We start from the raw sequence: 14,224 nt of genomic DNA, 5'->3' as shown, positions 1-14,224 counted from the left end.
AAATGTTTAAAAAATGTCACACATTTCTGCGACGGATGACTGACGCTGAAGCTTTTCCTTTTCTGGTTCAAGATCGGCACATCGACACTCAAAGAGGACAAAGAGGCGTTTGCCATCGTGCCTGTTTCCCCCGCTGAAGTGCGAGACCTTGACTTTGCCAATGATGCCAGTAAAGTGCTTGCGTCCATCGCTGGAAAGCTGGAAAAGGGCACCATCACGCAGAACGAGAGGAGGTATAAAAATGCATAACAGTGTCTAATCTGTGAATTTCTAAACAGGAACAAGATAGTCATTGTTGAGCTGTTGCCCTGTGTGTGCATGTGTGTTTTTCTGCACAACCAGAGCGGTGACTAAGCTTCTGGAGGATCTGGTGTTCTTTGTCGTGGACATTCCCAACAATGGACAGGATGTTTTAGAGATCATGGTCAACAAACCCAACAGAGAGCGACAGAAACTCATGAGGGAACAGAATATTCTCAAACAGGTAATGTGTTTGTGCAACACACTTGATTGATTACATCCTCTATTGAACGTAACCTTGTTTGAACCTCACTGAACTCCCCTTAACCCCTGGTCTGTCTTTATCGTGACTCAGTGTTGCATGGTTGTCTGGTCTGCTATCTGTATAAACGTGCTTTGGAGGCTGAATTTTTTTTTGTTTTTCTTTTACAACCTTATCTGTCTATTCAGATCTTCAAGCTGCTGCAGGCTCCGTTCACAGACAGTGGGGATGGGCCCATGCTGCGGCTGGAGGAGCTGGCTGACCAGCGTCACGCTCCCTTCAGACACATCTGCCGCCTGTGTTACCGGGTTTTGCGTCATTCGCAGCAGGACTACAGGAAGAACCAGGTACAGCTTGTCGGCTCTCAAAGTCTTCTCAATAACTCTGCCACTGCAGTGCCATTGCAGAAAGGTGCCTTCTAAATCTTCTTCAGCGAGTCTTACCAAACTCAGACCCCGTTCAGACCCGGTATTAACACCTGTGCTGAGTGATGTGATCACAATGTGCATCGTTCAGACAGAGGGGATGTGAGGATGAATGTGGCCACATTCCTTAGCTGCATGAGCTCAGTCTGTCCCATAAGAGATCGCCAGTGCTGGCCTAAGCATTCATAGGGCCTTAAGTAGAATGTGATTTGGGGCCCCCACCTAGGAGTGAACTGTACTTCACTGTTATTACAAATGTAACACTATAAATTGGATTTTTATAGTTGTCTCTCTTGTTTTTTCCTCATTAGAGGTTGGTAAAATCTCAAAGGTGGCCCAGTATTAATTTACACTTTCCTATTCATAGTGAAACACTAAGAGTGTTGATACTGAACTAGAATAGGGAAAAACACAACAGCAGACATTGCATTTGCTGTAAACATATAAACCAGTTTAATGGCTTTTGTTTTTAAAACTTAGAACAGAAATGTGCAAATGTGAGCGAAATGTGCAAGTTACGAAACAACTACGAAATAAAACCAAATGACTTGTGATAAACACTATTTAGATTTCTTAATATATCTAAAGATATCTAGATTTCTTAAACTTGGTCAAGTGTTTTTGTCCACACTTTATTTACTTGTTAATGTATTTGCAGCAACCCATACAATATTAACATTGCTCACAATATGGTGTCTCTTTTTAATGGTTTAAATAATTTTTTTCCTTGTATTTTTTGCTCAGCATGTGATCAGATTGCTCGCAAGGCTGCCCTGATCAGACTGTTTATCAGATTATCTGTACAATAATCTGTAAAATTTTAGATATGGTAATACAATATCTCCCTTTCTTTTACGTTTCTTTGTGTAAGGTCACCCTGCTGTGGTTTTGTGTACGTATGTTCTCAGTGGTTGTGTGTCTGTCCTGCAGGAGTACATTGCCAAGCAGTTTCGCTTCATGCAGAAACAGATCGGCTATGATGTCCTGGCAGAGGACACGATCACAGCTCTGCTCCACAACAACCGCAAGCTGCTGGAGAAACACATCACTGCTGCAGAGATCGACACATTTGTTAGTCTGGTCCGCAAGAACCGTGAGCCAAGGTGCGCGTGCGTGTGTGTGTGTGTGTGTGCGCCCATCTGTGACCTGTCTAAAAGAAAAAAATGATGATAAGAGACTTTATGAATAAATGATAAAAAACCCATTTAATTTGTGTGCATCTCAATGACCTGATTATAATCTGCTAATCATGATCACACTGTATATATTCTGTACCAGAAGCTGACATTTCACATTGTATAATTTTATTTTTACATAAATCTGAAACATTTGTGGAGAAAGAGGTGATTAAATTTTGCATTTATTCTGTGTGTGTGTGTGTGTGTCCAGGTTCCTGGACTATCTTTCCGACTTGTGTGTGTCAATGAATAAGTCCATCCCTGTGACACAGGAGCTCATCTGTAACGCAGTGCTGGATCCAGCGAACGCTGACATCCTCATAGAAACAAAGTAAGCACACACCACCTTCACCTACTCCTGTCTTATCTACTTATGTAAAACATTACATTGATTTCACTTATTCACTCACCATATTACAATCATTAAAACTCATCTAAATATCAATTTGTAATATAATGTTGATTATTATTTAATGAAATGTTTAAAAGAAACTGGATTTTTCTAATGTGATGTGCTGGTAAATGAATCTTCCTTTATTTCCTTTGCCTGCTATCTGTTCGTTTATATCCATCATCATATGACTCACTCACTTTGATCACTCACTGAAAGCTGTTTTTTCAGTTGCTGGTCTTTAAGATAAGATAAACTTTATTTATGACTCATCGGGGAAATTTAACAAGGGTTAAAAAAAGGTAAAATGGAAAAAAAAGCACTATAAGCTATGTGCATTATGTACAAGACAAAGTTATGGACATTACATGAATGAAGGCTAGAGAATATGTGGAGGATGAGGATGGATGGATGGACAAAAACAGATGAATAGCAACTATCGCAGACTTTGGTCCCAGCTAAATCAAGTAGGCCAGTATGACTCTAAGACCCCCAGGGTCTTAGAGCAGAAATTGTTGTTGGCTTTCACATGATGTGAAACCTATTTCTTACACACCTATCAACTTTTTTAGTCATTCAGATTTGGCAAAGGGTTTTACTTATCACATTTTTCTGTCGGGTGATCACATGACAGAGACTTGAAACCTAACCATTATCCTTTTGTTAAGATGTATTAAGTATATTATTATATTATATTCATCTGCAAATTAAAAATATGTCTGTATTATCACTGTATTATACATTTACTCTTTTATGCAGACTGGTGTTGTCAAGGTTTGAGATTGAGGGTGTGCCACTCGGGGAGAACTCTGTCGAGTCCGAGGAAGATGAAGAGGAAGTGTGGTTGTTTTGGAAGGACAGCAACAAGGAGATCCGCAGTAAAAGCATCAGGGAGCTGGCCCAGGATGCCAAAGAGGGCCAGAAGGAGGACCAGGAGGTGATCAGTTACTACAGGTACATTCTGGATTTTCCTGCAGAAATTAAAATGAGTCCCCTACCTGACTCATGATTGCGCTGAGGCAGAGTCGGCCAGCGATGACAGCGTCTTTCACTTGTGAAGGTTGAATAACTTGTGTGTTCCTCTGCAGGTACCAGCTGAACCTGTTTGCCAGAATGTGTTTGGACCGTCAGTATTTGGCAATCAACAAGATCTCTGGCCAGCTGGACGTGGATTTGATCTTACGATGCATGTCAGACGAAGACCTGCCCTATGACCTGCGAGCCTCCTTCTGCCGCATGATGCTGCACATGCACGTGGACCGTGACCCTCAGGAGCAGGTCACTCCCGTCAAATATGCTCGACTGTGGTCAGAGATCCCCTCAGAGATTGCCATTGATGAGTGAGCAAACTCAATACTCAATGGATCATTTGAATACAATATGTTCTCATGTAAAGAACAACTTTCTTTGTTGTTGATGCATTTGTGCTTTTTATTTTTGTATTTTTTGCTGTAGTTATGACAATAATGGAACATCGAAGGATGAAATTAAGGAGAGATTCTCGGAGACGATGGAGTTTGTCGAGAACTACCTGAGAGACGTGGTCTGTCAGAGTTTCCCCTTTGCCGATAAAGAGAAGAACAAGCTGACATTTGAGGTCAGAGAGGCACTCTGTACACTGTTTATAATACAAGGCTGACATTGTCGAGCTAAATAAATGACTTTATCTTCCCTTTTTTTAGGTGGTGAATCTGGCCAGAAACCTGATTTATTTTGGTTTCTACAACTTCAGCGACCTGTTGAGACTCACTAAGATCCTCCTGGCTATTCTAGACTGTGTCCATTTGAACACAATTTTCCCTTTCACTAAACTGGAGAAAGGAGATGAGAATAAAGGTATGTATGTCTGTCCTGGAGGCTGGCGTCAGTGGAGGTCCACGCATTTATTGTACATGAAGTTGATCATACTGTATTTGTTATCAGGCAGCAATGTGATGAGGTCTATCCATGGCGTTGGCGAGCTGATGTCCCAAGTAGTGTTGCGAGGAGGCGGCTTCCTACCCATGACGGCCGCCAACAGCTCGAGTGGAGACTCGGTCAAGACTCAGACTGAACCGGAGAAACAGGACATACTGGTCATGGACACCAAACTCAAGATCATTGAGATCCTGCAGGTCAGAGGACACATAAGAATCCACTTAATACAAAACTTTTTACATGACACACTATTCACTAAACGTCTGTCCCGTCCTGCAGTTCATCCTAAATGTCCGCCTGGACTACAGGATCTCCTGTCTGCTCTCTATATTCAAGAGGGAGTTTGATGAGAGCAACTCCCAGAGTGAGTTATCTGTGACTGGAATAGTGGAAGGACCAAACAACATGCCAGGTCAGATTACTGCATGGCTGCATCTTGCACAAATGGCGTGGGCAATGAAATGAAGTGAAATGTTACTTACAGAAGAAATTGTGATTCCAGGGGCTCTGGATTTTGAGCATATAGAAGAGCAGGCAGAGGGGATATTTGGTGGAAGGTAATCACAGTGTCAATAAAAGAAAGTATCACAGAAGAGAACGTGTTTTCTAATGTGATTGTGTTTTGTTTTGTTTTTAGTGAAGAGAACACGCCACTGGATCTGGACGACCAAGGCGGCCGCACCTTCTTGAGAGTCCTGCTTCACTTAACCATGCATGACTATCCTCCTCTGGTGTCCCGAGCCCTGCATCTGCTCTTCAGACACTTTAGCCAAAGGCAGGAAGTGCTCCAGGCTTTTAAGCAGGTATCATAACAGCACATACACAACAACACTATTTGTATTCCTATAAATGCACTTGATATGCTGCATCTTTCTGCCATTACTTAAAAATAAAACACATACTTATGCTGCTCTTGTTGAGACTGAATACCAGCTTCTGTATGCTTCACACAAAAAATGGCATTCTAGAGATATTTTAGCTTTGTTTCACTCTATTTAACAGTTTATTAAACCTAAATCCAATGCGGTCTAATACATCATACAACAAAGAAATTCAATGACATGTTCAGTGTTTGTTGAAACAAAAGAGTTGCAAGAGTTTAAAAGCTCTGATAATGTAATGGTGTTAATAAGCCTATACTCATTGGTGTAAATGGGAAACAACTGTCTGTCAACATAACAAAGGACCATGCCTTTATCTTTTTACAGTAAATGTGTTACTTTTGTATCAGATCACATTAGTTTTACTTTTAAAACATTGCTCTGTGTGTGTTTGTAGGTCCAGTTATTGGTCACCAGCCAAGATGTGGAAAATTACAAGCAAATCAAGTCAGACCTGGACCAGCTGCGCTCGATTGTAGAAAAGTCTGAGCTTTGGGTGTACAAGAGACAGGGGCCTGATGAAGGCATGGACACAGGAGAGGGTTTGTCCTCTCTCAATGCAGCCCATAATAAGGTGCAGTATATCGTACATATTAAGAATCAAACCACACTGGTGTCGTGATGAGAGGAAGGCTTTTATTCTTGTTCTCCACTGCTTCTACTTTTCTCCAGGGAGACACTGGGGGGACAGACAAACCAAAGAAGCCAGAAAGTACAAGCAGTTACAACTACAGAGTGGTGAAGGAGGTACTTGTTTTATTTGTATAGCTAACAAGCTTCACTCCACAAGAATTGCAAATGATGTAGAACAATCTCACTTCTTTGCATTTCTTTTGTGTCTCATCAGATCCTGCTGCGGCTCAGCAGGTTGTGTGTCCAAGAAGGTCTGTCAGGTAGGAAGAGCAAGAAGCAACAGCAGAGACTGTTGAGGAACATGGGAGCTCATGCTGTGGTCCTCGAGCTCCTACAGATCCCCTACGAGAAGGTACAGTACATGTGGCTTTTCACTGATGTTGTTCAGTGATAATAATAACTCTTCTGTGTGTAAAAGTGGACATAACTTTGTATGTTATTTTTCGTGTTCCCCACCAGGGTGAAGATTTGCGTATGCAGGACATCATGAAGCTCGCCCATCAGTTCCTGCAGAACTTCTGCGCAGGAAACCAGCAGAACCAAGTCCTGCTGCATAAGCACGTCAATCTCTTTCTCAATCCAGGGGTAAGGAGTCATCCTCCACCAAGCAGTGCTCTGTACAAGTAAACCCTGATCTGAATTGTTTGCTGTGTTTCCATCATGGTACAGTTTGGTTTGGTTATTTTGGTCGTATGGAACGGCATAAACCCGCGCGCTAAAATCAACAGCTCTCTGCTCTGATGCCTCTTATTTTCTTTGTGTCCAGATCTTAGAAGCCATCACCATGCGACACATCTTCATGAACAACTTCCAGCTATGCAGCGAGATCAATGAGCGCGTGGTCCAACATTTCGTCCACTGCATCGAAACACACGGCCGCAACGTCCAGTACCTCAAGTTTCTGCAGACGATCGTCAAAGCGGAGAACAAGTTCATCAAAAAGTGCCAAGACATCGTCATGGCAGAGGTCACGCCTTGTTTCCACACACCCTTGTTTTCCCCTCCCCGAGGAAGTTGCACTTATGTTCTAAATTATTCAGGTGTGTCTCGTCCAACAGCTTGTGAACGCGGGCGAAGATGTGTTGGTCTTCTACAATGACCGCGCCTCCTTCCAGACGCTGGTCCAGATGATGCGATCGGAACGCGACCGCATGGATGAGAATAGTCCTCTGATGTATCACATTCACCTGGTGGAGCTGTTGGCGGTTTGCACAGAGGGCAAGAACGTCTACACGGAGATCAAGTGCAACTCCCTGTTGCCACTGGATGACATAGTGCGTGTGGTGACACACGAGGACTGCATACCTGAGGTGAGACTGAGACGGATGCGTGCTGAGGGTTTGGTTTGCTGGACACTGATTTAGCCACTTGTTAAACAAACTTAAACATATGCACTTTACTTTATACTTGAAAAAACTTGAATAAAACTTTTAATGATTTTATTCTAATGAATTGGGCATATGTCTGTCCTCTTTTCAGTGCTTTGCTCTTTTAGATCGTTATGTATTCTTCCATTCACCTGGTTTAATTCAGTGTTTCACCATTTTTTTCCCTCTGTCTTATTTTTCATTTTGAGTGAACCTGCATGTATTATTGTCTTTTTTATTGTGTTATATTATATGCTTGTATTATTATTATTATTATTATTATTATTATTATTGTTTTTTATGTTGATGTGTCGTCCTTTGCCTGGCAACAATCAAATGATAATAAAGTTTGATGTTGATGACAGCAGAGAGATTCTTATTGTAGATAAGTAACATCATTGCAAATATATACATTTTAATATGAATGATCCGTTTTCATAAAAAAATTAGCTAGAATTAGATTTTACTTTCTTTATCCTTAACCTTGTAGCATTTTTCTTCAGAAATCAGTTTAGCAGTTGTTGAGTCATGCCACGAAGATCATCCGCAGCCATGTTTTCACGTCAGCCTTTAATCATATCCTTCCAGGTGAAGATCGCCTACATCAACTTCCTAAATCACTGCTACGTGGACACTGAGGTGGAAATGAAGGAGATCTACACTTCCAACCACATGTGGAAACTCTTTGAGAACTTCCTGGTGGATATATGCAGGGTAAGGAACTGGTGACGTTAGAGCAATCATAGAATACAATCATTTCCTTATGTCTCAAGGGTGTTTCCAGGTATGCAACAATACAAGCGATCGTAAGCACGCGGACACCATCCTGGAGCGCTACGTGACAGAGACGGTCATGGGCATCGTGACGACTTTCTTCAGCTCGCCGTTTTCTGACCAGAGCACCAGCCTGCAGGTAGATCACCGCAACCACAACTCACCAGCAGTTTGTCTATGAAGAGGTTTAAAAGCGCGTGCACTCGCTTTGGTGTCAAACCAGTTTGAGTCTAATCTCATTTCAACACACAAGATAATATAATTCAATAAAACAAACGCAACTCCCACGTGCAGAGTTGCGTTTGTGACCTCGGGTCAAGAGTGTCCAGTGCACAAAGGTCATCTTTCCTGGAATATGCTCCTCTTAGTTGATCTAATTGAAGCAGCATGAGACGTATCGTACTTAAGAAGGTTGAGAATCTTTTCCTCTCTCCTCCCATTTGAATGCATCACTTATTCAAACTACGGATGTCCCTGAAATTTATAATAATATTTTTCTTTTTTTTTAATTTTGTTTTTTTAACTAACTTGTATCCTCTGCCACAGGCATCTGTGTTGGGGAAAATAATTCAGGTATTTATTGGATTTTAATCCAGCGGGGTACATTTTAGTTTGGTGCTGCAGATTAATATTGGGTGTCATTTCTTCATTTATTTTTATTTTATTTTATTTTATTTTTGTTTTGTATATGTATGTGGGAGCATTCTGGCTGATGTTCACTGGGTGAGATTTGGGCAAATATTTGTGCAGAAAAAACACTACTGTGTCAGCATGCTGGTGTCACTGCAGGTGCTGTCACCTGTATCACACAAACAGAGGTGTGTGTGTGTGTGAGGGAGTGAGTGACAGAGTGTGTGTGTGTGTGTGTGTGTGGTACTAAAACAGAAAGCCCACAGTGCAGGCTGCAGGTGTTGAAGATGACAGATGGGTATCTTTCCGTCATATAACGGAACGTTTTTTATTCCTCTTCTGACTTGATCATTTACAGCTTTATATACTAATCTGCCGTTTCTGTTCTCTTCCCTTCAGACCAGACAGCCGGTCTTTGTGCAGCTGTTGCAGGCAGTGTTCCGGGTCTTCCACTGTAACTGGCTGATCCCAGTGCAGAAAGGCTCTGTTGAGAACTGTATCAAGGTGCTCTCTGATGTTGGTGAGAACATCTCCACTCTCAAATCAGCCTCTCAGGAGCAGACACTAACTTCTTAGTCATTTTTATCTGTGTGTGTGTGTGTCTGTGTGTGTGTGTGTGTGTGCACCTGGCAGCCAAAGGCAGAGCTATAGCCATCCCAGTGGACCTGGACAATCAAGTCAACAATCTGTTTGTGAAATCCAACAACATCGTCCAGAAGACGGCCATGAGCTGGAGACTTAGTGCTCGCAACGCTGCCTGCAGGGACTCTGTGGTGACCGCTTCCCGGGACTACAGGAACATTATTGAGAGGCTGCAGGTACGCGACCTACGGTCTGTGTCGCGCTTTGACGTTCAACGTTCAACGCAAGCGTTAATGGAGCTTCTTTGTGTGGACTGCAGGACATTGTGTCGGCTCTCGAGGACCGTCTGCGACCGCTGGTCCAGGCTGAGTTGTCAGTCCTGGTGGACGTGCTGCATCGGCCTGAGCTGCTCTTCCCTGAGAATACAGACTCCCGCAAGAAGTGTGAGAGTGGGGGTTTCATATGCAAGTAAGCAATACATCTATCTGTGTACGTCATCACTATCGTGTAACCAGTGAAGTGATGGACGGATGTCCCTGCGCAGGCTGATCAAACACACCAAGCAGCTGCTGGAGGAGAATGAGGAGCGACTGTGCATCAAAGTTCTGCAAACGCTGCGCGAGATGATGACAAAAGACCGGGGTTATGGAGAGAAGGTAGGAGAAGCTGCAGACGACATATTCAGTAGTTCTACACCTGATTGTATGTGACAAAATACTGTACTTATACTGTAACCTTTATATCAGGAGAGAGTTGTCAACGTTAAAGGAAATATAAGTAAAAGATTGTTAGAGATGGCCAAAAACAACCCTTTTTTTGTTAGATTTCTATGATTTAACTTTCTGCATCTCCCACAAACACACTGAAGGGACTCAGCTTATCACTGCATATCCACCTCTGCACTTCACATAGGAATGCCTTTTTTAACCACAGTCACTAGTTTTGCTCACTTTATTCATAAGTACTGTTTACTCTGAGCTGTGGAAGTATGTCCACAGATTGAACTCGCTTAACAAACATGCTCTGTCACTGACCTCTGCTTTAGCTTCCTCCTTCCTGTGTGGTTATCTAACCCTCTAAACCCTCTGCTCTCTTACAGCTCAGGGCCTTTGATGATGAGATGGATTTGCCTAAGGTTGTTTCTCATTTTCTTTTATTTATGCCCTTTGAGCCGCTGCTCTGTTATGCCTGTGTAGCACTGGTAGTTGATCTGTAACTGTATTGTAGCAGCTGCTGTGGTTGTGTGTTGTAGTTAGCAGGGGCTCTAGGCACAGCTGGTAGCAAATAGCAGTAAGCTGTTGCTGTTTTCCCACACCTGCTGCTCTGTCTGCCATAAAACAGGCAGTGTAGAGAAATTAAAGAATGGTAAGAGGGAGAGAGATGGAGATAAAGGGGATGTGTGCTCTGGTTGATTCAGTGTTGCTTAAGTGAGTTGCATAATTCCATGTTCTAAGGTGAGTCACCTGCTGGCTGGGCCAGCTGCCAGATGTGTGTGACTGCTTACTGTCGTCACACTGGACATTTACATGGCCTTCTTTTACCTGTGTTTACCTTAGCAATTTAACGTCATTTTAAAACACATAATCAATGTAGGGCTGCAACGATTATTCAGTTAATCGATGATTAAATGAATCGTCAAACTATGTTGATAATTGATCATTCCGTTTTAGATGTTTTTAATAGTTAAATACTTTTTTTAGCTTCTTAAATGTGAATACATTTCTGGTTTCTTTGCTCCATATAACAAAGAAATTAAAAATGTTGGTTTGTGGACAAAACAAGGCATTGTCATTTCAATGTTTGGGAAACACAGATCAACATTTTTTGACAAATGGAGAAAACACTCAACAGGTCAATCGATTATGAAATGAATTGTTAGTTGCAGCTCTAGTTCAGTCTATTCCAATTTCATTTCTTTTACACACAAAGGTGATTCGAGGTGATGTACAGAGACCACATTTAAAAAGAACACAGAGGCACGATCGTAAGAAATCAACAGTCAGAAAAAGTGCAATTTATCATAACAATTGGTTTTTGGTCATCAGAGACAACAACAAACAAACACCCCCCCCTTCTTAATAAACAATATTCTCAGAAGACACAGAATGAATAAAAAAAACATATATATATTTATAAACAGGGAAATATATATATATTATATGAGTGCGTATACACATCTATACTAGTATACATAGTTTTATCATAACAATTTATTACAAATATGAGAGAGATTAAGGGAGAAAAAAATGAAGGGAAAATAAAAGCAACATTAATTGAACAATGCCGTAACAATCACCTGACAGAGATCATTTATTCATTTTCTGATACAAAAGGTGTGTTGCAGAATGCATTACCCAACTATCTTAAAACACTTGAATTGTGAGCTCCCAGTGTTACACAAGTTTCTTATCTGCACATGATTTACCTAAAGATAAACTCATAACAGCCACACCACCTGCTGCTGCCTTCCATGCAGGTCGACTTATATTGTCTCTGGCAATGTGAAACTTCTTTTGTGGGGTGTTTCCCCTGACGTTCCTTTAGGCACCAAAGGGGGGCGCTGTGGCCGTGTGTTTGCTTTGTGTCTGTGCGTATATAAATGAATATGAAGGGGCTGTGGCAGTCATTCAGGCTGTGTCCTAGTTTTCTCTGCCTGCGAGCTGCACGATTCCTGGGCCCCTGCCAACGCTGGGCTGAGGTTACATAAGAGCCAGGCTTTTTTCTTTTTTTCCTGGAACTCAGCCCCTCCGCTGATGTGTGACCTTCAGCCATAATTGCCAATAAAAGTGTGGGGCATGGTGTAGAAGAGCTGTTTACCCACACTGCTGTGTGTGTGTGAGCATAAGGGGAGAGTGAGGGGCACGAACGTGTGAAAGAGACATGATCCCTACACGCACCTGTTAAGTGTTGTTTCTCTGTCTGTCTGTCCGTCCATCTGTCTGTCTGCTCTGGGGAGAGCGTGCCAGTGTCAATCTTAAGGTCTGTTGTCCTCTCTGTCCTTCCTTTTTTTGGCACGGCTAAATAATTGTGACGTAATCCCTGAAAAGCCTCACCACTTCAGGGAAGACAAACACCCACTCTGTGTAAACACACACGGGGGATACACGGAGCATAAAAATACGCACAACAGCGACCTTTAGCATTTAAAAGGGTTACTACAGTCCCAGGTCGAAACACTGTAGATCATGGTTGCCAACGTTTCCAGAACACAGAGACGGGGAGCTGCATTTATACCCATCATTACACTGTGTTCATGCAGAGGGGGAGAGAGAGAGTGAGAGGGTTAGGTAGGGGTGGGAATCACAGGGTATCTCACAATACGATACATGGTCCACGATACCAATAATATCGTGATACAACAATTCTGTGTTAATCAACATATTGCAAGACAGTCGCGGTACATCACAATATCTGTCTAACTGAAGTTACACAGTTGAACGTACAGGATTTCTTTATTTATTCACAACATGGAGAACAAAGTGCATAAAGTCTATGTATTGAACGTGGATTAGGGCTGGGCGATATATCGAATATACTTGTTGTCTGTGCGATGTAGAAAATGACTATATCGTGAAACTCGAGTATACGTTGTCACGCATTTGCTTTTAGCCGCGGACATTTAACTCCAGGCTTCTCACACTCTTTCTTGTCTCTCCCTCTTACAGAGAGACAAAACAAGCGCACCTAGTTACATACATCAGTCTGTAGCGGTAGCAGGTGCTAACGGTAACACATGGAGGAGGACAAATTCATTCCGAAGAAAAACAGCACAGGATCCGTCGTCTGGCGGTGGTTTGGTTTCAAGAAGGAAGATGTTGATCAAACAATGGTGATATGCAAAATATGTCGCAAAAGCATCGCTTCAAAATGTAGCAGTACATCAAATTTATATCATCATTTGAGAAGCCACCTGCTAGAAAATGTGCTGCCACTCACTGTTTAATAAATACACTTACAGACTGTTAACTTTGACTTAGTTGTGATTTGGCCTTTTTTGCATGGAAGTTTAAAATTAGAATATATTAATGCAGTATGAACATACATGTTTTAATGTAGACATATAGAATCATCATACTAGTGTGATTGTATGCATCAAAGTGTTGATTCAAGGCTAAGGCAAAATATTGAGATATATATTGTGACATGGCCTAAAAATATCGCGCTATTAATAAAAGGCCATATCGCCCAGCCCTAGCGTGGATGACACATCACTTAACGTAGCTTTCTCCGCCATTTTGAAGCGATGCTTGAGCAGCGCCACCATGAGGAGACATCAAGTAGCGAGGCCCATTTGCCCTGGTGTATCGATTATCATATTGGACAATACATCACCAATTCTATATGTTGTACCCTTCCCTAAGGTTAGTTAAACTTGACTAACCCTACCCCCTTTTTTTTGCTTTAGAGAAATGTAATACTATTTTTCTTCTTCTCTGGTTGAGACATTTATGAGAAGCGTAGTGAGACTTTTTAGGTTTAGCTGTGCTCGGCATTTACAACCCAAATCTGCAGCTCACTGAGTGGACTTACTCTGCTGGCAACCCAGGTGTGGACGTGTTATGAGTTGCGTTATTGTCTGGTCCCTTTTTATCTACGGAGCTCCCCCTACAGTTCCGGAGTGTTATAAATACATATTTTGTACCACTGTAAACATCCATCCATCCATTGTCTGCTGCTTTATCCTCACTGTCGCGTGGAGCCTTGTCCAAAGCCGGTCCGATGTTTACGCACGTGTGGCTCCTCCAATCAGACAGTTTGATTGGACACCTGCATAGATCTGCTTTAAATTGTGAATAATCTGGCTGCACCATTGTGATCAGTGAAGCCAGTATTTCAGTTTGAAATCACTGATGATATATCGTGATGTATCCTATTATTGTATAACATAGTAGGATTCATTTCTTTCATATTAGCACCTTTTAAGTTGGATGTTTGCATAGGTGT

General features: G+C 42.0%; 1 protein-coding gene across 6 annotated transcripts in view; it reads left to right on the top strand.

The window, feature by feature from the left end:
- The window catches only part of LOC122768475 (inositol 1,4,5-trisphosphate receptor type 1), a 76,667-nt gene that overhangs the window by 24,157 nt on the left and 38,286 nt on the right, over window positions 1-14,224 (top strand). For 3 of the 6 annotated variants that reach the window (XM_044024521.1, XM_044024517.1, XM_044024516.1), the window contains exons 14-39: window positions 73-233; window positions 343-484; window positions 691-849; window positions 1,858-2,030; window positions 2,317-2,436; window positions 3,256-3,450; window positions 3,585-3,836; window positions 3,952-4,093; window positions 4,179-4,332; window positions 4,420-4,610; window positions 4,693-4,825; window positions 4,916-4,970; window positions 5,051-5,216; window positions 5,692-5,868; window positions 5,967-6,041; window positions 6,142-6,279; window positions 6,387-6,512; window positions 6,694-6,894; window positions 6,986-7,237; window positions 7,883-8,008; window positions 8,079-8,207; window positions 9,098-9,218; window positions 9,332-9,516; window positions 9,600-9,748; window positions 9,825-9,936; window positions 10,380-10,415. In XM_044024521.1, coding sequence (XP_043880456.1) covers window positions 73-233; window positions 343-484; window positions 691-849; window positions 1,858-2,030; window positions 2,317-2,436; window positions 3,256-3,450; window positions 3,585-3,836; window positions 3,952-4,093; window positions 4,179-4,332; window positions 4,420-4,610; window positions 4,693-4,825; window positions 4,916-4,970; window positions 5,051-5,216; window positions 5,692-5,868; window positions 5,967-6,041; window positions 6,142-6,279; window positions 6,387-6,512; window positions 6,694-6,894; window positions 6,986-7,237; window positions 7,883-8,008; window positions 8,079-8,207; window positions 9,098-9,218; window positions 9,332-9,516; window positions 9,600-9,748; window positions 9,825-9,936; window positions 10,380-10,415 — 3,870 coding nt within the window. The remainder of the gene's footprint in view (window positions 1-72; window positions 234-342; window positions 485-690; window positions 850-1,857; window positions 2,031-2,316; window positions 2,437-3,255; window positions 3,451-3,584; window positions 3,837-3,951; window positions 4,094-4,178; window positions 4,333-4,419; window positions 4,611-4,692; window positions 4,826-4,915; window positions 4,971-5,050; window positions 5,217-5,691; window positions 5,869-5,966; window positions 6,042-6,141; window positions 6,280-6,386; window positions 6,513-6,693; window positions 6,895-6,985; window positions 7,238-7,882; window positions 8,009-8,078; window positions 8,208-9,097; window positions 9,219-9,331; window positions 9,517-9,599; window positions 9,749-9,824; window positions 9,937-10,379; window positions 10,416-14,224) is intronic. The other 3 variants (XM_044024522.1, XM_044024520.1, XM_044024518.1) reach the window with 1 other exon arrangement.

Source organism: Solea senegalensis, linkage group LG4 (genome assembly GCF_019176455.1).
Source record: "Solea senegalensis isolate Sse05_10M linkage group LG4, IFAPA_SoseM_1, whole genome shotgun sequence".
In the NCBI taxonomy this organism is placed as follows: Eukaryota; Metazoa; Chordata; class Actinopteri; order Pleuronectiformes; family Soleidae; genus Solea; species Solea senegalensis.
This window is presented reverse-complemented; position numbering and strand designations above follow the sequence as displayed.